Below are 24,640 nucleotides of genomic sequence, written 5' to 3' on the forward strand. Positions count from 1 at the left end.
TGTGCCAGTGTCCTGGGTGGAGCTCCCAGCCCTTGGCTGATGTTCCTGCACTTGTGCATTTCAGGAACGCACCAGAGCTGACAAAACCCTGTGTCTGTGTCTGTATCTGTACACCCTGACGTGCCATGAGCAGTGATGTGTGGGAAGAGGTGCTTGTACATTGTCCTCATTGTTCCATATGCAGAGACCTTTGTAACTAGGCCAGGAGTAGTAAGATGATACTGGAAATGGTTGTTGGTTTAGCATTTATTGGTTTCTGCTGCAATTCCCTGGGGACAGTTGGGCAATGTTTTAGAAATAGGTTGTGTACTCCCACATTCTTTCCAAAGGCAAACAAGCAGGTCAACAACCCCTTGTTGCAATGCCCCAGCTAGGTACCTGCTTGGACATGGAGCAGAGTCCTGTTTGTTTTCTGGGAAGAGGGCAAACAAGAGGTGACTGCAGGAATCCAAACAGAGATCCAAGTGGTGAGGCAGGGAGAGCATAGGCAGGAGAAGTCAGAGACTGGAGGCTGCTAAAAGCAGCTTCTGAGTTGGTTTCCCATTCTTGGCAAAACAATTCCTCCATTCCAGAGGGAACCTTTAATCATGAAGCTAATTACTATCCTGCTCCTCTGCTCCAGGCTCCTGCCAAGTTTAGCGCAGGAAGAAGATGCCCAGGAAATGGACTGCAATGATGAGAGTCTTTTTCAGGCTGTGGATACTGCTCTGAAGAAATATAATGCTGGGTTAAAAAGTGGCAACCAGTTTGTGTTGTACCAAGTGACTGAGGGCACTAAGAAGGTGAGTGACGGTTTTCCTGTGAAACCACTTGTAATTGGTGCTCTCAGGCACAGGGGTATAGGGCTGGAGATGGCTGGTCCTTAGGCTTCCTGGGTGATCATGAAAGCAGTATCCCAGGAAGAAAGAAACCACAGCAGATGGAGCTGTTTGAAAGAGACAGGCATAGTGGGACTCCAGCAACTCGGTCAGCTTGCAGCAAGAGAATCTGTGAACTCAGGCATCTCCCAGCATTAAGTGAGAGTTCCACACGGGGATGGATACAGTGAATGAGAAGAGAGTTGGCATTATTGCTTGGACCAAGAATCTAGCACAGAGTGTGTGTGGATGACTCTTTGATGTTAATGGTAATGTTTCCATTTGTTCTTCAGGTTTTTTTGGGGGGGGGAGGAGGTTATTCCAGGGTGTCATATAACCTTATGCTAAGCACAATTTGGCTGTGTAGCTGAAGATGAACTTAAACTTTTGATCATCCTGGGAAACAAAGTCAGGATTGTGTATATGATAGGCCAGGACTTTACCTCTAAGTTCCATCTGGAGCACTCTTTGGCATGTTTTCTACTATTTTCTTCCTGCTTTGTTAGTTCTCTCAGGTAGGAAACAAATGAAAGCAGGATGCATAAACTAGAGAAAAACAACCTTTAAGAATTTTAAAATATAGTTTATACACTATAGAGATGTCTCTGTGGGTCAGGGTACTGGCTACTCTTGGAGAGTACCCATGGTTACTTCCTAGCATTCACTGTAGCTCACAACCATGTATAACTCTAGTTCCAGGGACGTTGGTGATTCTTCTGAACATCCTGGGCACCAGGTACACTTGTAGTATACATACACACATTCACACATACACTCCTACGCTTAAAATAAAACTTAAAATAGAATTAAAATTTTAAATGTTTTCAATAAATAAATTTCAATTAAAAGATTTTCTTTGCATTGGTCATGCTATTTTCCAGGGAAAAAAATCAACCTTTGAGACATGAGGATAAAACGAAAGCCCTATGGGACACAGACATGTTCGATTCAGAAGGGGAAATGAAGCTTTTTGCTTGTCACTGAAGCACAGCCTGCAGTCTGCTCCCTCCACTCAGGGCCACAGTCTCCTAGTATCTTCATTGACTGACAGATGGGGGCCCATGGGAGTTTGGTTGCACAATGTTCATGTAGCTGCCCTGGCCTTGAACTCATAGTCCCCCTGTCTCAATCCAAGTGCACTACTGGGCTTACAGGCTTCATCCTTTGTCAGCTTCAACCAGACAGGATGGACTCATAAATGTCCATGAGAGCCAGGGTTTACATAAGAGAGGGCAGGGACAAAGCCACGGATACTGCTATGAGATCACTAAGAATGCAGGCATAGTAAGCACATCCTTCCAAGGGGCATTTACACAACGTAATCACTTATATTTTAATGAACACGGCTCTCCTTGAGTCTGATCAGGACTGGTGTTTGTGATGTCAGGGTCCACAAACTTGCTGCTGGGTGCCCTGAGTGACTCAAAGTGTCACCTTTGCTTTCCCTAGGATGGCTCTAAAACATTTTATTCCTTCAAGTATCAAATCAAGGAGGGAAACTGCTCTGTTCAGAGTGGCTTCGCCTGGCAGGACTGCGACTTCAAGGACGCTGAGGAAGCCGTGAGTGTGCTCTTTATACAAAAGCCCCAGCCTGACCCACACAACTCTCACAGTGCTATAAAATATAAATGAGACAGGAAAACTGATAGACCAAGTATGAAACTTGTGTCTAGCATGGGGTACACCTGATAACTTGGTTCCCAGGTACTTGTTTAAAGCAGGGTCACCTGTCACCTCAGTCATCAACTGTTCATGTTGAGAAAATTTAAAGTCCTTTTAGCCATTCTCAGTTAAAATACAACATTGTCATCTTTGCCCACTCCAGTCTGTCACTCAGTAATCCATGGCCAGCCCTGTCTTATGCCAGCCTCCAACTGCTGGTGACTCCTGTTCTGCTCCTAGCATAAGTGCCATCACCCCCTGTCATCCTTTGAGGTCCTGTCTCTAGATGCTCTCACTAACCGGCTGGTGTCCAGTTCCTTCCATGTTGCAATTGGCAAGATATAATTATTATTCTGTTCTGTATGTACACCTAACTGCTTGCCCACCATTAGATATTGATTATTATTAATTACAAGGAAATGATATATATTATAGAGCTTATTCATACAAGATGTACATGTTATATCTGTGTTCTTGAGAAGAAAGGAAAGCCGGGAATATGCCAATTGTTAAACATGTGTGTGTCCACTCAGTAGAAGGTGGTCCATGCAAACAACCAAAGCTTGTGCACTGGACCCCAGGGAGACAACAGGAAGACATTTGGGCTGAGTTTGAGGTCTAGTTTAGGAAGAGTATGGCAGTTTCAGCTCTATTGAGCCCCAGTACTAGTCTTGACTCTGCTGCTCATCCTCCCTCAGTAGGTGCTTTATCCTATTAAAATGAGACATTCTTGATCTCCCTGGCTGTAGGAGGCTTACACTAGATACGTTATACAAAGGAGCTGTTAACAATAAGCACCTTAAAGAAATACTGGATTGAGCATGAGTACCTGATGTTTGCCTTGCACTGGCGAGAGGGTATTATCTGCCTGAGAAACAAGCCTTTCTTCTCCCAGGCTGGCGTTCCCCTCTTAGATAGGATGTCAGCATCATCCACGTGTTTGTTTAAGCACTGTGCTCATTCACAGTTGTAACATGCACTGGGTTCCAGATTAGGAGACCAGGATTTCTACTCTGACTCTGTGAGCTTGTGTAGCAGTTGCTATCCCCTGCAGTCAGTCTCTCAGAGCCATAGGGACACATCAGGGTGAGCTCTAGCTTCACACAATAGCTCCTGATACTCAGGACTGGGGGCTAAAGTGAAGGCCAACTCAAAGCTATTCAACAAATATTATTCATCACTAAGAGTGGGCAGACATGTGTAAGCACTGACTGTGTGCTGCTCTGTTAGGCGCTTTCTGTGTGTGGGCACACTGATTCTCCACAGCAACCTCTTAAGTACATGTGGTGCTGTTTCCACAAAGTGGGTAAACTGAGGCAGTGAGGGGCACCAGAGCAGCAGGAACAACTAGCAGCCAGCAGTGTGGAAGTGGGATGTTCTAAGAGGTTAAACTGAATTTATGTAAAGAGCAGGCAAACACTGAAACTGAGGGGGGAATCAAAAGGAAGCTCATCCTGTTGGTCCTGAGGCATGGCATCCATCTTGGTGGCAAACAAGCAGGCACAGATCGCTACATCATGACTCAACCTTAGAGGACTTACTCTGCCTCTCCCCTGTTCTGTGAAGATCAGTGGTCAGTGGAAATAATCACAAGGTCACATAAATACTCGTTCTCAAGTCTCACAAGTTTGTTAATGGACTGGAAAGGTTGCTGAGTGGTTAAGAGTGCTTGCTGCACTTGAGAATTCCTAGGTTGGGTTTCTAGCACCCAGACGGACACTTGGAACCATCTGTAACTCTAGTCCCATTGCTTCTGCTGCTGTCCTCTGGGTTCTGCAGGCACCAGGCACACATGAGGTGCATAGACACTCACGTGCATAAGAACAAGTAAATCAAAAGAAAACGAAACAAAATCTCTATTAGAGAAAAACCTTAGTCCTTTCTCTGTTTAAAAATCCACCTTTATTACCAGCACTAGCTAGGTGTCTCCAGGAGGAAGAAAGAGCAAATCAAATGCCATCTTTTTTTTTCTTTTAGGCTACTGGTGAATGCACAGCAACTTTGGAGAAGAGAAGAAATAATAAATTCTCCATAGCCACCCAGATCTGCAATATTACTCCGGGTGGGTGATATATCTGGGGACCTGGCCTGTTGGTGGCAGTGTGTCAGAGCCTGGGGTTTGTTGATGTTAATTATTCCTGTGTACCAAGAACACAACCCAGACCAGACTGCTTCACCCTCCCAGAAGGTGGCAATGCCATCTGCAGTGTTGGAATTGTGGTAGATGTTGGGTATAGTAGCACTGCAGGAAGTTCTTGGATTGGGTCAGGCTTGTGTCAATCATCCCCTGAGACCTATCCGAACTCCCTGTGCTGTGTCAGCAGGGGTAGGTGGAGGTGGGTATTTGGGGTTCACTGAATGAGGCACCATGAACCTGCCTCCAATCCTTCACAGCATCCTACATGAAGCCAAGTGTGGGGTTTGAGGCATGCCCTGGTCTGGAATCATTCCTTCTTTGTTGTCGAAAGTATTTAATCTCATTCCAGGGTTTCTACTTTGCCTTAGGTCATTTAGTTCCTTGATAAAAGATACACTTCACCTTCGTATTTACAACAAACCTTAAACAGTACAAATTCTGGGCAGCTGCCTACCCCTATGCTGTTAGAATCTACTTTCCTATAAATAAGGCCGAATAATTACTATATTTCACCTGGCTGCTGTTAACTGCAACTGGCCAACCCACAGGGATATGTTTCTATGGTTCACCCACCCCATGGTAGCTTCTCCTTCTCCTTCTGCACCTTTTTTTCCCTTAGTGGTCGCTGTCTGACCCCCCAGTCTGGGAAACCTAAACCCCACCTATTCTTCTTCTGTGAAGCTATTAGCTGTTGGCATCTTTATTTACCAATCAAAAATAACGCGGACCAAGGTAAATGTGCTCTGGGACAGCCAGGTCTTGAAGGCCCACACTTAGCATTACATCAGATAGCAACTGAAGAAACCGCAGCACTTCTTTTTTTGTTTCTTTGTTTTGTTTTCTGTTAGTTTGCTTTGGTTTTGGTTGTGTTTTCTTTTTCAATGCACAGTTTCTCCATGTAGCAATTCTGACTGTCCTAGAGTTGGCTTTCTAGACTGGGATGGCCTGGAACTCAAGAGATCCACCTACTTCTACTTCCTCAGTGCTGGGACTAAAGTTGTGAACCACCACGTCCAGCTTCATTCCAAATTTTTATCTTCTTCCTTTTCCTTTTCCATGTCTCAGAAGAGACATAAGAGAACTGCACCCTTGAGAGGATGGGGTGCCGGGAAATAAGATGATAAATCTAAAGATGCCATGTCTGGGCATCTTACCCCAGGCTCGGGATATTGATAGCTGACACTCATGTGTTTATATAAAGATAAAGAGGCATTTCATTATGTTCTATGGAGGTGTGAGGGAAGGGGGGTGCCTCTGTGTGCCAATGCTGAAGCATCCCTCCCCCCTGGTGGACCAGTCACATAATGGTATAGTATACAATAGAGTTTATTTAGGGCATGGGGAGGGGAGTTAAGATGGTTAGGGACAGAGAGAGAGAGAGAGAGAGAGAGAGAGAGAGAGAGAGAGAGAGACAGAGAGACAGAGAGACAGAGACAGAGACAGAGAGACAGAGAGAGGAAGAGGAGGAGGAGGAGGAGGAGGAGGAGGAGAAAGAGTAGAGAAATAGAAGAGTAGAGTCCAGTATGAGCACATGGAGAGAGAGAGAGGGAGGAGAAGGGAATGGGGCAAGAAGGGACAAAAGAGGGAAAAGGGTAAGTACAAGAGAGCAAGAGAGTGAGGAGGGGGCAAGCAGTCCCTTTTATAGTGTCAGGCATACCTAGCTGCTGTCAGGTAACTGTGGGTGTGGAGCTTAGGCAGAATGCTAACAGACATTCACTGAGCATTTATGATCTGGAGACTTTACATAAATTCACTCCTCCCACCATTACAAGTCAGTCAGTGTGGTATACACTCTCATTGTCAAATGAGGAAACTGAGGCTGGAATGGTGAAATAACTTACCTAAGGTTATCCAGATAGTCTGTAGGAGAGTGGGAAGAATAGGTCATTAGTTGTAAAAAGTAAAAAATCCTCCTTTAAGAATAAAAAGAAAAAGCGAGATAGAGCCATTATTATCATTTTCTACAATGTTGTAAAGGTGCAAAGCCTTTATAGAGCGATGGGTGTTGCATGGTTGATGCCAGTCATGAAAACTTTCCTGGAACTGGCCTCTGCAAGGTAAAGAGAGAGAGAGAGAGAGAGAGAGAGAGAGAGAGAGAGAGAGAGAGAGAGAGAAGAGAGAAGAGAGACACCATAGAGGCATGTTTTCCATGCACTGGCCGCAAAGGCACCAAACTTCAGTACTTGCAAGAAGTTGCATTTAAAAATATCAGCCCAAGGCAGAGAAGAGCTCATCAGTCCCCATCAGCACTGAAAAGTTCTATTCCTATTTTAAACCCTTCTGTATAAAAATATGCAGCATGGAAGGCACTCACTTACCCAGGAAAAATGTTACCCTTCTTACTCTTCCCTCCCTTGAAACCGCTCTCTTCTACTCCATTCTGCCTTGAATGAGAGCTGGCTGGTGGGGGACAATTCTGCCCTGATCATCTCCACAGCTTATGTGCTTGCACCTCTTTTGATCAGTAAGTCTCCCATCCTTCCCATCAAATTCTACAGTGCTTTGATTCAATCTCTTCTGAAAGAAGAGAAGGGGAAACCATTTATAAAGTTTTCCTGACTGCCGTAGAAATGCCATACACCACACAGTCCTGAGGAGAGCTGTGTTGAGCACCTTGTAATGTGAGGGGTTGAATATCATCAGCAGAGCCCAAGGCTTAGTCTACCGACTAGATCACACCTATTGTGTTAAGTGAGCTTTTGGCTACCACAACAAAATTACCTCAATTGGTGCCTGGTACCAGTGCTCCCCCCTCCCCCACCCCAGGGTCTTCTTTCTTGTTAGTTGTTTTTCAGGCAGTGGAGGGGGAAGAGGGTAAGATTTTGTCTTGTGAGATATTTAGTGTTGATGTATAATAAGATAAATTTACTTATCTAAGTTTAGGCTACTTTGCTACTGTAGCTGTCCTGCCTTTTGTGTTCCTCTGAGGCCAGAAACTGCAGTCTCTGGCACTTAGCACCTCATCCTAAAACAGTAGGAGATTAAATAAAGGATTAAGTTAGAGCTTTTTCCCTTTTTTCCAGATGCCTCTTGCTTGTCATAGTGGGGGGGAAGTTTGGAGAAATAAACTTCTATTGATACCAAGAAAGAGAATCACACTCTTGCAGAAGGAAAAACTTCTACATAAGTAAATATGCATAAACTCACATAAGTTCATATACAGATTCACGAATGCACATTAATACATTTCTATTCAAATCAATTGGGTCCTACTTGCATGCATTCTCACAATTACATCCTTACCCACACACATCCATACTTACATATGTATAGGAACAAAAGCCCAAGTATGAGGGAAGACAGACCTCACTTATTCTGGATGAAAAATGAGCTTCAATCTTTATTGCATAGAGAAAGAAAACTCTTCTACCCTTTTATTGATAAATGAATTAAACCCAAGTTTGTAAGAAGAAAGCTTTGCTCCTTTAATAAGACTAAGCCTGTCCTGTTACTAAGGACCTGTGTGTCTCATGGTTAGGAGAAGCCTGCTTGCTCCTTCTGCTCTCTGCAGCTTCTTCTATTTTCCTCTTTCCCTCTGCATTCTGCACATTGGTCTTATAATTCTTTAAAGTTGCCTCATAGTTTCTAAGTTATTCCACTCTGCATTCTCCTTCTAATCTTGCTCTCTCCTCCTGCTCTGATGTCACAGTAATGCTCTTACTCTCAATGTCTTTCTCCCAATGCTATGCCTTCACTTCTAAGATCTTCTTGAGTTCAGTTCTGTCTAAAAAGTGTTCTGTTTACAAAATTATCCTCAGCTCAGTTCTGACTCTTTTTTCTTTGTCCTCAGCACCTTTACGTCTTTCAGAATACATGATTGCATGTTAAAAAGTTCATCACAAGTTCACACATAAATTCAATTCATAAATTGAAATAGAAGTTTACAACTGAGAATGCTTATGTGCATATCCATTAGGAGTAATTATCTGGCTAAACATTCATCACCTGTCATAACTCCACAGGTTAATTGAAGGTTTAAAACCATAACTAAGTTATTAGTGAAGTTTTGTATAGATAAATGCAGTCAATATTTTACCTTCTGTCCTAATACCTATAATAAATCATTTGTCCCCCTTTTATGACCTTTGGTCAGTGGCTTTATAACTTCTCAGAATGTGCTCTGAGTAGTTGAAGCAATTAACTGGTGACACATGGAAAAATGGCAGAGTTCTCATTACAGTTTTGACTATCAAAAAAGGACTTAGTAGCACTCCCACAATAAAAGAGCTGAAAAAATACTGATATAATTTTGGGAATTCTAATAGGATCATCATAAAGATTTGAGAAGTCGTCTATTTGTTTATATAGCATCACTACGAGACAGTACATACTCATAGATTTGAACAGATCTGCTCAAAAAAGTGGGGTAGTACCTAGTGATTGTCATATATGTTTAATAATAACAGGAAAAGCATAATAATAGCAGGAATCTTAATTAAAGTAATTTTCTCCTAAGCCTTGCCTAATGGAGTTCCATTGTAGATTTTAATCTGAGGCGGTTATCTCAGAAAGATCACCTGCTAGTTATTAGCTTGTCCTATGCTGACTCCTGACAAATTGGACTTTGTAGTACATTTAAGATCCAAACACATCAAAGTACAGTAGTGCACACCTATAAAGCCCACACTGGGGAGATTGAGGCAGAAGAAGAATGAGGATGTTACATTCATTCTCAACTATAGAGCAAGCTGGAGGATATCCTGGGGTATATGAGGCCTTGTCTGAAAAGGAAAGTGGGGAAGAGGGAGGGAGGGAGGGCTGGATAGAGGGAGGGAGGACTGGAGGTAGGGAGGGAGGGAGAGGGATAGGGAGAGAGAGAGAGAGAGAGAGAGAGAGAGAGAGAGACAGAGACAGAGACAGAGACAGAGACAGAGGTGGAAGGAGAGATCCATGAACAGTAGGCACCCAGAAAGTGTGTTCCCAAGAGGCAAGCAAGCCTTTGATCCTGAGACAATTTAGCATAAATACTGATAAAAATGTTTGACATCATTTTATTGCAAACCATTCAGTGTTTCCTCCTTCCACACAGCATATTCTTCACTTCAGTCTATGGGAATCCTAAAATCCTCTGTAAATATTGTGATTGTTTGCATTTTCCTAGGGAGAGGCTGCAGCTCTCATCAGAATGCCAAAGAACTTGAGGGTTTTGAGTGTAGACAGTGAATCTAAACAGGGTCAGTATCTCCTGCCTGGAGCACAGCCTTCTCTCTCTGACTGTCCCTAAATCAAACTGGCCCTCTCTGTGTCACATTGGACACTCTGGCAAACTGAATAGATGCCACATCACACACTACTGTTCCTTTTCTATCCTGATTTCTCAGCACCATCAGCCACTTCTCCCTGCCCCCCCACTGCGAGTCACCCCCACATGCCTTTCAATTCCTCTTGCCACCTTCTTCCTTTTCTCTCAGCATTCTCACCTTTTCCATAGCTGACATCCCTCAGCCCCTTCGGCCTCCTGTATTTTCCTAGCTCTTACCCATCCCATGAGTGTAGATAGGTCACTATCTACACTCTTTCATTTCTACCTAACAGTCATTCCTTCACAGATGGGACACTTGAAATCTCCCTATAACCTGGCTCATTGCCTGCCAGGGGATAGCAAGGGCAGATAGACTTCAAGGAGAGGCTTCTCTTGGGCTGACCGATAAGAAAGCCTCTTGTCTTGTGTTCTAGTCAGATGAAAACAGAGAGGAATACTTTCTGGCCAGCACACTACCTCACACTGACTTGCTTTAGATGGTGAAACACTGAATGTAAAGATTAACAAATTTAACAATAGTGTGTGACATAAAAAAGAAAGACCGTCCTGGTTTGGGTGGAGGGGAAGGCTCTTCTCCAAGAGCCAAAGCATTTGACTGACATTATCAGATGGAGTTAGGTGTCAGGGAGCTCTCATTAACCTTGAGAAACAATGATGTGTCTATAATATCTTCTCTTTTATAAAATGGTTGGCGTATTGTTGTGATCATTAAGATACATTAAAATAAGGGCTTAATGGGTTGGGGATTTAGCTCAGTGGTAGAGCGCTTGCCTAGGAAGCGCAAGGCCCTGGGTTCGGTCCCCAGCTCCGGGAAAAAAAAAATAAGGGCTTAATGATGTAGCTCAGCTAAATTCATGACCCTTAAGGCAATGGGACATGGGAGAATATACCTGATAAATGAGGCAGGCTACAGTCTCATGAAATAATCAACTTTATTCAGAGCTTCAGATAATGTATGCTCTGAGGGTTAAGAAAGGTCAGCTGAATTGGGTTCCCATGAGTTCAGACTGTATACAATCACAGGGATAAGCTGCATGTGACAAAATAATGTTTTCCATAAGGTCATATACAGGAGAGTTTAAAGATTGAATTGAAGAACAATAGCAAACAATAATGAATATTCTGAAGTAAACTCATTCCTACCCAACACATCTGGGAGGAGCCTGAACCCTCATTCCAAGAACAATTCTCTGCTTTCAAGAAACTGAAGTCACAAGTCTCCTGTCCTGTAGTCTTGGAGTGTTCTCGCAAGCACTCAGAATTCTCCTCACACAACTTCCTTCCTCAACGCTGCTGTGAGAAGCTGAATGCCTGCACACCTGGGTTCCACCCCCTCTGTCCACACAGCAGGCATAGAAGCCTCTGGAGAAGAGCAGAGGAAGGAGGATGAGCACTGGAGGCCAGCCTTAGCTGCATGGACAGTTCCAGACCAACCTTGGCTATAGGAGACCCTGTGAAAACGGAAATCAATAGCATAGCCATTCTTAATGCTCTGCACCTTTGCTTCTGACTGCACTGGAGTCCTAAACTCTCATTAGCTCTAACTCACACTGGAAGGAGATACAGGAAAGTCAGGTGTTCAGGATCTTTCTAAATGGTCTTGAGCTTTAGGACCATGACTATGAGATGTGTTTTCAGTTATTAATGCTGTGTCTTTGTCTGCTCTTTGTCAAGGTAAGGGTCCCATAGTGACAAACGAGTACCACTGTCTGGGGTGTATGCACCCTATCTCGGTGGATAGCCCAGAGTTGGGGCCTGTTCTGAAACACGCTGTGGAGCATTTCAACAACAACACGAAGCACACCCACCTCTTTGCTCTCGGAGAAGTAAAGAGTGCTGACAGACAGGTTTGTTGTTCAATTGTTCTTGACATGAGATATTGTAGTGACAGGGAAATGTTTGTGGTTCCCCAAAAAAACAGAGGAGCTGACCTGATACACCTCCCAGCAGGGTCTTTATTCTATTCGAGCTACCTCCCCACCTCTCCCCTCAATCCACCACCATCACACAGGATGGTTTTGGTGTGTGTGTGTGTGGTGAGCTCTGAATGTCTATGGGGCAAGGCTTTATAGTAATCAGTAAGCAGGGGTAAGTGGGTAAGCATCTAATTGGAAAGCTACTGTGTCCTTTAACATAATTGTCTGGTGCTGGGAGTCACATCATAAACTTAAGTTCTGTTCCCCTTTGCATTGGTGGTTGTTAGACAGGGATTGGGCTTGTAACCTGGGGTGCAGGTTTCCTGGGGAGTAACCTGGAGACACTGGTCTTGTTGAGGGTATGTCCTGGAAACGTTGGTCAGGTTGGGGATTAGCCTAGGGATTAGAATGAGGCTCAGGTGTTTTGGGGGGAGCAACTTGGACACTAATGCTAGGTACCAGCCTGCTAGTTTTCATGAGTTCAAACTTAGGTCAGGTTCTCAAAAACGGAGTCGGAACTTAAAAGATGTAGCATCTCAATATGGTTGAAAATCTGTTAGATTGGCATTTTGTCACTTAAAAAGAACCACTGGCAGGAGAACCTGCCTGGCCACATGCTGGCATGTACTGGAGTGTCCTGTGTTTTCATAAGAATAGCGCGTATGAGAAGGGGCTTTGTCAGGATCCAGGGGAGTTGTGAGACCCATGAAAAGGAAAGGAAACTCTCACACTCCAGCTCCCTCGGCATTACGTGCTTTCTTCCCAGAAATGGGAAAATGGATGGCATGCTGACTTCAAAGCTTTACCAAATCTATATTTTTACCTTCTTATCATTAATTAAAAATGGCATCAATACATTAAATTGTTTGTAAAAACAACTTTTGGTTACACCCTAAATTATACTGCCCACTTCTTCCTGGTGGCGTGGGGTAGAATATCTACTAATCTGACCATTTATATATTTGCTTCTCTTGTTCGCTTGAGGCAGAGTCTCTACAAGTCCTGGCTGCCTTGGACCTCACTCTGTAAACCAGGCTGGTCTCAAACTCACAGAGATCTTCCTACTTCTGCCTCTGATGCTGGGATTAAAGACTTTGATCACCAGGCCTAGCTTGTGATCAGAACTTTGTATTGGCTCCTTTATCAAAGCTTTTCTGAGGTTTCTTAAGAATTCCTCAGGTTAGCGAGTAACATTCTCTACTTTTAGTTCAACTTGCTCCTGTGTGAGATGTGGACCTTGCCCACCTGAGGTCCTGTACAGCACTCAGCACAGGGACATGGTGACCATGGACACAGATGGTGGGAAGGGGCTGCGAAGAGCAAAGCAGGAGAACCTCACTACCTGGTGACCTGCACCCAGAGAGCTCACCAGGAGAGGCCACTCCCATTCCCCATTGCTCCAAGCTAGACAATCATACTGCTTCACTAACCTGATACTCCTCCACTAACATACATGCATTCTTGGCAACCTGGGAAAGAAAGATTGTGGGTGTCTTTGAAGATACAGATATATCATATATATGATATATAAAGTATACACATATGAAAATATGCCTATTCTTTTACGTTTGCAGTTACTTAGAAATGCCATGGGAGTGTGTTGTATGTGTATGTGTGGGTGTCTGTACATGTGTTTGTCACAATACCCAATATTTGCTTAGTGATTCTATGGTCTACTAAAAATAATGGTTTGTATTTCTGGAAAAGTTACTACATCCAGTTCAATGTTTCAAGACATTTATAACTTTTGCTCACTGTGAATATTGTTCAACCTGAGGTTCAAGTACTCATTCCACATAAATCATTTCAGGTGGTAGCTGGCATGAATTATCAAATTATCTACTCCATTGTGCAAACAAATTGTTCAAAGGAGGATTTTCCTTCCCTCCATGAAGACTGCGTGCCCCTTCCCAGTGGTGTAAGTAGCAGACATTTAGCAATAGTCTTTCACATTTTGCTGACAGCATTTCCAGAATGTCAAGCTCTGGGACTTGACACCGAGATGTCATTTAGTGGTTCACATTCATGTTCACCCGGGGTCTTAGGACCTAAGTTGCTGGTCAAGCAATCCATGTGTGTCACATTAAGTATTTCTGTCCTGTCAGGGATTAGAATGGGATTTGCCATGCTGATGGGTTGTCACACTCTCCTGGCCTCCTCCACCTTCCTGTGTGTTCCATATTCACACAGGATGCTCTGTGTCCCAGCTTCTTCCTATAAACTCTCCTGTGGTGTTTGCTCACCCTCCCTCTTCTCCTGTCATTCCAATGAATGCATTCTGGGAATTCTCTCCCTCTGTGCATGACATCTTGTCATTGTAATGATGTCAGTGGCTGACCTGTGGCTTGTGGATGCTAAGGTGACCAAGGAAAGAACCTTTCTGGGATATTATTGCAGATATTTCTTTAATCTAGTGTCTCTGCTTTGAGAGTTCTGTGTTGTGAGGGAAAGGTGGGAAATCTAGACCACACTGCTAATTTTAATGGTAGAGCACTTGGGACATATGCTATTATGCCTTCTTAGGTCATGCATATGTAGGTTACAGTGGACCATAGATTAAACCTACTTCCTGAGCCTTCTGTGTCACTGGAAAATCATTGTAATATGTTAAGGACAAGTAAAAAAACCAGGACACAAACTGTACTTACAGGAGCCCTGGAGAAAGGAGGATTAGGAGTTCAAGAGCGTCCTTAGCTGCACAGTGGGTTTGAGGCCATCAGTGGTTTGAAAAGCTGCTGTTTCAGAAAGAAAACAAAAAAGACATAAGCAAATAAATGAAGACAAGGAGGAAGTGGGAGGTGGGTTTGGTTGCACACACCTTTGCCAGTACTCCAGAAACAGCTGATGTCCATGAGTTCAAGACGAGGCTGCTCCACAGAGTTCTAAGCCATCGGGGCTATAGAGCGATGATGCTGTATCAAAATTTGTTTTCAAGTTAAATTAAAATCAAAGGAAAGGAAGAAAGGGCAACTATGTATGCAGTCAGTCAAATATACAAAGTAAAGTAATATAAATATAAAAGTAATAGAAAATAAATGTGTTATAATTCAGAAAGCTGTTACCTTCAGGAAGAGTTGTGGGTGCTCTTTTCTGATTTTACATACTTTGGGGGATTTATTCAATACTTCTCAAATGTTCTGGTTAATTATGTATTGATTTATAGCCGCTGAAAGAATCATAAATGACTATCAAGAAAGACACAAAATGAAAGAAAACATTTGTGAATCTTCTGCCCTTTAAGGGCTTAACATGAAGATCATGTTCAAAATTCCAGAACTCAACACCAAAAGACAGATCACTTCTAAAATGGGCAAAGGACTGAATGGATGCTTCAGGATTGACAGGTGACCCACAAACCCATGAGGACACCCACAGGACCACTAGCCATCAGGAAATGCAAATGCAAGCAGAATGGTCCTAACCCCCAGAGCGATTCCTGCACATTTTCTTTGTCTTTTTCCTGGGTGGAGATGAAGGAGACTTGTGGGAATATTTCAATGACTTTTTCTTTCTTAAAAGTTGTGGTTCTTTTATTTAAATATTTTAGATTCATTTATTTCAAATATATGGGCTTTTTGCCTACATATATAATCTGTAGACTATGTACTTACAATATCCACAGAGGCTGGAGAGGGCATCAGATCCTTTGGGACTGAATTTGTAGGTGGTTGTGTGTTGCCATGGGGATGCTGGGAATCGAACCCCGGTCCTCCATAAGAGTAGTTAGTGCTTGGACCTCCGAGCCATTTCTCCAGTCCTGCGATTATTTCACATGCTCTACTTTTATTCACCTAAGAATTTTTCCTCATCATTAGAAATCTTGGTAAACTTTAAAAATGACTCTGTATTAATATTCCAGAAAGGACACCATAGATTGTTTTTTACCACAGCACTCCTACCTTTTGATACCTAGGTTATTTCTACTTTTTTATATAATTACTAACTTAGCAAACATTTGTATTTTTCCTTCACAATAGGGTCTCAGTTTTATAGGTGATAAACATAGTTATTAAATCTTTTAAACTTCATTTTATTTGTCAATTGTTTGCTTAAATAAATAATTGAAATTCTATTGAATTAAAATTCAGAATTTTATAGCTAAATATATTTTAGTTTCTCAATCAATAATTGAGGTAATGTGTTTTTTTGCTGAAATATTTTCGTAAGGATGTTAGAAGTTTATGGGTTGAATTTATGGATGACTAAGTACAATTTTGCCCATTTTTCTTTGTGTGTGTGATATATGCATGTATGTACATGTATGTGTAAGAGTGTACACCTCTGCACATACATGTGATGGCCATGTGCTCAGATGCTTCTAAAACAAAACAAAGCAAAAATTGAAACCAGGGAATAACTATTTCAGTCAAGGGCCAGTCTCTGTCTCTGTATCTCTCTCCCATGTAGACATTGGTAATCCAATCATCAGGGAGACACAGGCAGGACTTCTGGGATCACTTGATATCAGCCTACAGTAATCAATGAACTCATCGTTCAGTGAGAGATCCTGTCTTACTTGGGCATTGCTGTGCAGTGTGCAATTCTATTTCTTCCCCCTCTGTGGTTCTTCCTCGCAATGGATGTCATGGCTAGCCGTGTTTCTCACTTCTCCTTTGCTTTCAGCTTTTATTCCTTTTTCTTCATTTTCCCGATGTAATCAACTGTAACATAGACACACTGTCATTCATTTTTGATAGATGTTTGTTCTCACAATGACTTCTGTTTATAATTTTGAACCACCAGGATGATGGTGAATGTAAGGGTAATGCCTTCGTGGATATTCATAAAACAATTGCCGGCTTCTCAGACAGCTGTGAATTTTATCCAGGTGAGAAAGCACAAATGGAGACAGGGGAAGCACTGGGGCCTCCTTCTTACTTAGCTGCACTGTGTCTGTAAGTGGCCAGGCAGCGTGGTGACTGAAGGAACAGTGTGGGTTCTCCAGACAAGGTAGCCTTCAAGGACAGTGACAGCTGCCTTTCCTTTTGTACAAATTGTCCTTAAATCTGGTGTTTTGAGTTAGAGAGAACTGTATCTTGTTTTTAACCATCCACCATGGAATCCTTCCAGGTAAAAGTGGGTTTTCCAGTGTGTTTCTGGGGAGCTTTCTGGAAAACTTGTAGTTAGGTCAGCATTTCTAATCAAACAGCTGAGTTCACTCACATTGCCAAACAGTTGTGAACGTGTTATGTTGAGAAACAGAAATGTGTACCTGTCATGAGGAGCACCTCTGTGCACCTGTCATGAGGAGCACCACTGTACACTTTTCATGAGGAGCACCACTGCACACCTGCCATGAGGAGCACCACTGCACACCTGTCATGAGGAGCACCTTGTGCACCTGTCATGAGGAGCACCTTGTGCACCTGTCATGAGGAGTACCACTGGCACTGCCTGTTTAATGGAGCCATGGACTCCCAGCTGTCCATTGGAGAGTCATTGCTTTGTGTTCACAATCACTTTCCTCAAAGTTAAACATTTCTCTATAGTTTACATCAAAAAAGGGAAATTTTAAACTGGGCGTGGCAGTGCACATCTGTAACCATGTCAGTCAGGAAACTGAATCAGGTGGATCAGAAGTTTTAGGTCAACTTCTGTGACTTACAGAATTCAATGCTGGCATTGGGACCCTGTATCAGGGTAAAAATCAAAGAAATTAAAGTAAATGGGTCAACATAGGCAAACATGCTCTCCGAAGCATAAGATCTCCTGGAGAATAAGGAGAAGTGATGGTCTGAGGGCCAATATTCCCTTAATTCTGTTCTGTTTCCCTCACACCCTGTGTACACGAGAACGCAGAGGTTGTGTGTGACAGGAGCAGGCCAGGAGTACTCTTTGGTGGAACTTGATGACTTTCAATGTTATTTTATTCAGGAGATGATTTGTTCGAACTACTTCCTGAGGATTGCCCTGGCTGCCCCAGAAACATACCTGTAGACAGCCCAGAGCTGAAGGAGGCACTTGGTCATTCCATTGCACAACTTAATGCAGAGAATAACCATACTTTCTATTTCAAGATTGACACCGTGAAAAAGGCAACATCACAGGTCTGTAAATAGAAAAGGGAGTTTGGAGCCTATGTATGGATTGATTAGCACTATGTTTTCTATGTTGGCTCTGGTTGGGGGAACTGTACTTGGCAACAGGATTTGGTGGTTTAAATTCCAAGTTCCAACTCTGCTGCATCCTTGAGTGTCTTGGACAAGTATCTTTGAAAGGCACTGTTTTCATTGGATACAGGTGGTTCACAGGTTGAATCCCATCATTTGGGAGGCAGAGGTAAGTGATCTCTGAGTTTGAGGCTAGCCTCTTCCACAAAGTGAGTTCAAGGATAGCCAGGGTTACACAGCAAAACTCTGTGTCCAAAACAAAAAAATAAGGAGGGTCGGAAGCTCAGGTGTGTTTTTTACCTGACAATGTCTGAAGCAAAGCTTAAATTGTATAACCCATCACTTCCAAACTCCAAAATAGTGTAAAAATACTAGAAACCACAGTGCAATTAGCAAAATGCAAGCGATGGAGTGTACTGTTTTATTCTCTGGCATCTCGATCTCATCTCTCATAGACACATCTTGTGCTGTGTTCTATGGTGCACAACAGTAATGCAAACTCTCAGAAGCTGAGACAGGAGGATTGCCACAAGTTGTAGGCCAGCTTGGACTACACATAGCAAGTACACACACACACACACACACACACACACACACACACACCAATAACAACAAGATCCACAATATGGCTGTGGATAAATGAAGCCAAGAAGAGTCTTACTCTTGAGTGTTAGGCAGAAACGTAAAGGCAGCTTTGTAAAGAGTGTTTGATGGGGGAGAGTCTCCTGCTTTCCTAACTGCCTATTAGTTTGTTTACTACGTGTTGGTTGAGAGTTTTAGTCCCTTGTTGTTTAGTTGCTCAAATGTTTTGTTAATTCTGGATATCAGCTGTTGTCTAAAGGGTAGCTGTAAAGATTTTCTCCCATCATGGGCTATGGGCCCTGCTGGTTGTTTCCTTTGCTTTGTAGAGACTTTGTATTTTCATGCAGTCCCATCTGTTGATACCTGGGGCAGATTCCTGCCTGTGCTGTTGGTCTTCCTGTCTGTTTTTGTGCCACTCACAGGCTGTCTCTGTCACTATGGCTCTATAGTGTACTTTGAGGTCTAGTATTACAATACCTTCAGTATTGTCTTACTCCTTAAGACTGATTTGGCCATTCAATTTTATGTGGTCTCATATAAATTCATGTATTTTTCCTAAGCCTATGACATAAGCCATGGGAATTTTTATAGATATCGCATTAATTCTGTATGTTAATTTTGGTAGTATAGACATTTTCACACTATCAAGTTTGCCTATGAAGGCACATGAACGATATTTCCATTGTTCAGTATCTTATGTAATTTCTTTGCCAATATCTAGAGATTTTTATTATAGAGAACTGTATTGTAATTGTCTTTGAATCATTTGGTTAGACATATTCCTAATACATTTTTTTTTAATTTTTGAGAGAGGATCTCATAATACAGTCCAGACTGACCTCAAATTCACTCTGTAGACCAGGCTGGCCATGAACTCACAGAGATCTACCTTCCTCTATCTCCTCAGTGCTGGGATACAGGTGTGGTCCACCAAGGACTGGCTTGTTTAAATGTTTAAGAGGTTTCATAATATTAAAAGTATAAGAGAATCAATAGATAATATAAATATTTTCCTAATCTAATAATTTAAACTACATAAGAACTTTCTGATTTAGTATTTGGCAGAAAGACAACAAAAACCTTTAAAGAAAATCCTTTGTTTTCCCGAAACCTAAGATTGTGCTAAAATCTAAGCCCTTGAGTTACTTTGTAGGTGTGGTTTGAAGCCTTTGAACATTAAAATTAATATGTGTATATTAAAGTAAAAGTTTAGCCTGCATATCTTTTACATAGTGAAGGAAGCTGGCCAGACTAATACCCAGAAGTTTTAGTTATGTGTACAGATATGTACCAGATATGGGTAGCTTAGGAAGTGTGACACTTTAGATGGTCAGTTTATAATTAAAATTTCAAGATCCTAACTTTAAACTCACTGTAGTAAAAAAGTTTAATTTATTATAGAAATTCTTATTAAATATTTGTCTTGTCCTATTAACTTTACAGGTGGTTGCTGGAACAAAATATGTGATTGAGTTCATAGCCAGAGAAACCAAATGTTCCAAGGAAAGTAACGCAGAACTGACAGCAGATTGTGAGACCAAACGCCTCGGTGTGAGTTGCGCTGTCCCTGTGTGAGGATCTAAGGGTCACTGCTCATGTGCCTCATAACTAATGCTGATTTATTTTCTCTTGTCTTCTGCTTTCATGATTAGCAAAGCCTCAACTGCAATGCTAACGTGTACATGAGACCTTGGGAGAACAAAGTCGTCCCGACTGTCAAATGCAAAGTACTAGACATGGTAGGATTTAAGTAAGGGAGCTTGGGGTCAGCTCTACCTATTCCAAAAAGCAATATCTGGGTATGGAAAATGAATCATTACTGAAACAAAGTGGGGCCAGGGCTACATTTTAAACCCATAAAAAGTTGTACATTTCTATGCTGATCTTGAGGTTGATGGCTGGAAAGGAAAACAGGTAACCTCCCAGTCACTTAACTCATTGTCAGTGTTCCCAGGTAGTTCTGTGTCTGGTACTGAGGAGAGGGCCAGGGTACTAACACGAGCCACACCCTTCTGAGACTCACCCGAGACCTGAGTACTACTGTGTGCTGTGCTCTGCTCTGTACATTGGAGGACTTTGTGAGGAAGGTGGCTTCACTCCCCTTCCACAGTTAATGAATGTGAACTGCATTTTAAAAGGCTCCTCAAGGGGTCCACACACACACAATTCAAATCTGAAAGGCTGCACTCTGCACCAGGTTCTTTTAAGTCTTAATGTGCCTAGGGCTTCATCCCTTGCCAACGATGGGACACTAAGATTTGAAATGCTCTGAGGCTCCAGAGTGAATCATGTCACTAAGTCCCTCAAGCCAGGCTGTGCACAGCCAGCTCCTTACATATTCTCAATGGTCCTGAGGGCCCTGGGAAGCAGGTGTTGTGGTTTTCATTTGGCAGGAAAGTGGACTCAGTCTGTAGAGTGTTGAGTGTAGCTCCTATCTGAGCCCACCTGTTCCATCATGACCCTAACTGTTAGAAGATGTTTAACTCCAAAGCCTCATTCTCTCGTCTCTCATGACTGGCTTCAACTGTGGCCTCCCCACATTGGTAAAAGGGAGGTGGAGCATATCCAGAAAGTCACATGTCTGTGCAGATTGTCACCTCTCTTTCCTAGCTGAGCTTCTTGTCATTTGTGTACTATCTCTAACATATTGTAAAAGGCCTTCCTGTCAAGCTTGTGAGAAGGCCCTATGGTGGCACAGCTGAGAACGTTTAGTTATAAAGACCTTTAAGATAGTAACAGCAATGGTTACAGCAGAAATGATATCAGTTATCAAACTGCATACCCCCCGGGATTACATGCTCAATCACCCAGTTTTCTAAATGAAAAAAACCCTTAGCCTTAGAGGACTATTAAGAAGAATAATCAGGACAGGGTTGAGGCTGTAACTCAGTGACGGCGTACCTGCCCAACTCATACAAGTCCTTATTTCAATCCCTAGGACCACAAACAAAGCCTACACATCTCAAGAATAATTAAAAGAGAAATATTGCTAATCTATTTTACTAGAAATGTAATATTGTGTTCTATAATGAGAGAAAACTGGGATATGTTTTTTGGAGGCATGGTATGGTGTTGGGGATGGGGTGCATCTGGGGCCAATGCTGAGTCATCAGTTCCCCCTGAGGTACCAGCCATATGATGGTATAGTATAGAATAGAGTTCATTTAGGGCATGGGAAGGGGAATTGAAGGAGTAGTAGAGACAGAGAAGGCAGAGAGAGAGAGAGAGAGAGAGAGAGAGAGAGAGAGAGAGAGAGAGAGAATAGGAGGAAGAGGAAGATGAAGAGGATGAGCAAGAGGAGGAGGAGGAGTAGAGGCTGACCATGAATATGTGGAGAGAGAGAGAGGCAAAAAGGGAATGGAGAGATAGGGGAAGAGGGTAAAGGAGCAGAAGGAAGAAGAGAAGAGAGCAAGAGAGAAAGGAGGGGGACAAGCAGCCCCTTTTATAGTGAGTCAATCCCTCCTACTATTGCCAGGTAACTGTGGGGTGGAGCCTAGACTAAAGACCAACAAATATAGTATTTAATATTTTTTTGAAAGACTCAGCCCATTACAATACAGAATGGAATCACCATATTCCTAGTCTCTTCTTCCTTCACCAACAGCCTGGTGCTAACACAATGCATTCATCTTAATATTTCTGTATAGACATCAGTGATAAGAAGGCCTCCAGGATTTTCACCTTTCCGGGCACCTCGAGTGAAAAAGCCTAAAGAAAGTACAACTGTAAGTCCATCCTACATTGCCAGGGTGCAAGAAGAGAGGGATCCAGGAAATGAACAAGGACCCATCCATGGGCATGGCTGGTTGCATGCAAAGCAAATAAAGAATAAGAATCACCAAGGTCATAAGCATGGGCATGGTATTGGCCATGGACACCAGAAACCACATGGCCTTGGTCATGGACATCAACTTAAACTTGATGATCTTAAACAGCAAAGGGAAGACGGCTATGACCATAGACATCCAGTGGGACATGGTCATGGTCAGAGGCATGGTCATGGTCATGGTCATGGTCACGGTCGTGATAAACACACAAATAAAGACAAAAACAATGTCAAGCACACTGACCAGAGAGCAGAGCCTTTGACAAGCTCTTCTGAAGACAATACTACATCTACACAGATACAGGGGAGGACAGAGGGCTTCACCTTGAACCCTCCCCTAGCTCAGCCAGCTGTTATCTCTCGTGGTTTTCAGGACTCAGGTTTCACTGAAGGTGTGATAGCTACCACATCACCATATGACACGGAGACCCATGATGATTTGATCCCTGATATCCATGTACAACCAGATAGCCTTTCATTTAAGCTGATATCTGACTTTCCAGAAGCAACTTCCCACAAGTGTCCTGGGCGCCCATGGAAGCCAGTTAGTAGGAAGGATCCAACCATAGAAACAACAGAATTTTCTGATTTTGATCTCCTCGATGCTCTTTCTTAACTTATACAGCGTAGGAATCTTTACAAATGCTTTCCCAGCCTCTTTTTCTACTGCCCAAACACAAATATTGTGACATAAGTCATCAAGCCATGAGGCTCAGAACAGCCTGTCAGTAGGACTTTATAAATCCCTGTGGACTGATAATAAAACTGCCATCCTTCTGAATTCCTTCTGAGCCTGCCTCACACGCTCTCTGAACCAATACAGGAAGAAGCCTACCAGAATCCACTGCTCAGATAATGAGTGGGTATCTCAAGATACACATCGCATTTCCATACAGAATTATGGTCTCTGTGTTTAGAAAACAGAAAATCAAGAGACTGAAGGTTGAGTTTATGGATGGGGGAAAATAACAGCAAAACTTCCAGATGTCAGAGAAAGATAAGAAAACAGAAACAGGCTGATCAAAGGGAGAAAGTGGGCAGTAATGACTTGACTTTATGTTTCTCAAGCAGGTTAAGTATATCAAACGAGACTCCCCCTTGAGCAGGTTAGCCTTGGATTTCCTTTTGTGGGTGATGGTGTTCCTCACTAGTCTACCCCCTGGCTAGTCTTTGTCATAGCTTTCAAGCAAGAGCTTTTTGGTAGTGTTGCTGAGGTCAGATCAAGCAATCCTTACTTCTCAGAAGTTCTGCATCTAACACCAAGGGCAGAAAGTAGAAGGAAGAATATTGAAGTAGGTTTGCTGTGGCAACCTTTTAGTTCTTGTGATAAGGCATGTCGTGGGAGTTGATGGAAACTTCATTCCTACCTTTTAGAAGCCAGTCCTTAGCTTCACCTTAAATTGCTCTATCTTTTTGCTATGACGCTGAAGACTATTGACTTTGGAGAAAGAGAAAGAGGTTATCACTCATGGCCTTAGAATGTGAGGAAGGTGTGTGGTTTACAACCCATGCTGTGCTTTTGCTGGAAAAAGAAGATAGGACTTTCTGAAGGCAGAGATAAGTCCTCCAGGCTCCAGCAGACAGTTCCATACCCATGATCTCTGAGAGACTCTAGGTAAATTCCCTGGCCACTAAACAAAGACCTGAACCCCAGAAGTGACCCTGTAGGGAGGAGGGACCCCTGACAGGTATGGAAGGAGAACACAGAGTGGGGGATCAGAACAGTCAGAATGTGTGTGATTGTGGGACTCACTGCAGAGTCCCCACAAACTCCGATTACAGAAAGCAAGGTGCCTGCACAATGCACTGGAGAGATGTGTGGGAATAGGAAATAAGGATGCTGCTTCACACGGCTACACAGCCTGTGTGTGTGTGTGTATGGCTGTTGTGGGAAACTGCATTTGAGCTGAGTGTTCTTTCATTTTAATCATTGTTTTCCTTTAAAATGGAGACCCAATGTCACTGGGAAACATTCTCACCCTGTATCTGGCTGCGCTGCTTTGCCTAAGTTGAGCAGAAGCACGAGATTAACAGCGTTTTACTATATTACAGAGGCTCCTAAACTCATGTGAGTACAAGGGCAGACTCTTAAAGGCAGGGGCAGGCCCAGCGCCTGAGCGTCAGGCAGAAGCTTCAACCGTGACACCATAGCCCGGCAAAGACCCGGAGTGGAAGGACCAGAAGACTCCTGGGATGTGTGCAGTATGGAAGCATGTTTCTTCATCACCTGATCCTGGGTGAAATAAAGTTCAGACTCGACGAGTTCACAGTGTCTCCTTCAGCCATT

At 42.9% G+C, this 24,640-nt stretch overlaps 1 protein-coding gene across 2 annotated transcripts; it reads left to right on the top strand.

Annotated features, from left to right (window-relative positions):
- Window positions 1-471: 471 nt before the first annotated feature.
- Kng2l1 (kininogen 2-like 1) lies at window positions 472-24,617 on the top strand. 2 transcript variants are annotated; one of them, NM_001102418.1, is made up of 11 exons: window positions 472-782; window positions 2,307-2,417; window positions 4,497-4,581; window positions 11,594-11,766; window positions 13,646-13,753; window positions 16,579-16,663; window positions 17,710-17,882; window positions 19,971-20,078; window positions 20,180-20,266; window positions 22,175-22,252; window positions 24,406-24,617. In NM_001102418.1, the coding sequence occupies exons 1-11, from the start codon at window positions 588-590 to the stop codon at window positions 24,502-24,504; spliced, it is 1,302 nt and encodes a 433-aa protein (NP_001095888.1). In that variant the 5' UTR covers window positions 472-587; the 3' UTR covers window positions 24,505-24,617.
- Window positions 24,618-24,640: the final 23 nt, after the last annotated feature.

Source organism: Rattus norvegicus, chromosome 11, assembly GCF_036323735.1.
Source record: "Rattus norvegicus strain BN/NHsdMcwi chromosome 11, GRCr8, whole genome shotgun sequence".
Classification (NCBI taxonomy): domain Eukaryota; kingdom Metazoa; phylum Chordata; class Mammalia; order Rodentia; family Muridae; genus Rattus; species Rattus norvegicus.

Bases quoted from the DNA above. Each gene is read 5' to 3' on its own strand.
- Kng2l1 (NM_001102418.1), top strand. From the start codon at position 588: ATGAAGCTAATTACTATCCTGCTCCTCTGCTCCAGGCTCCTGCCAAGT. The intron at 2,418-4,496 runs GTGAGTGTGCTC...TTTTTCTTTTAG, and splicing joins TCAAGGACGCTGAGGAAGCC to GCTACTGGTGAATGCACAGC. The intron at 20,079-20,179 runs GTGAGTTGCGCT...TTTCATGATTAG, and splicing joins GTGAGACCAAACGCCTCGGT to CAAAGCCTCAACTGCAATGC.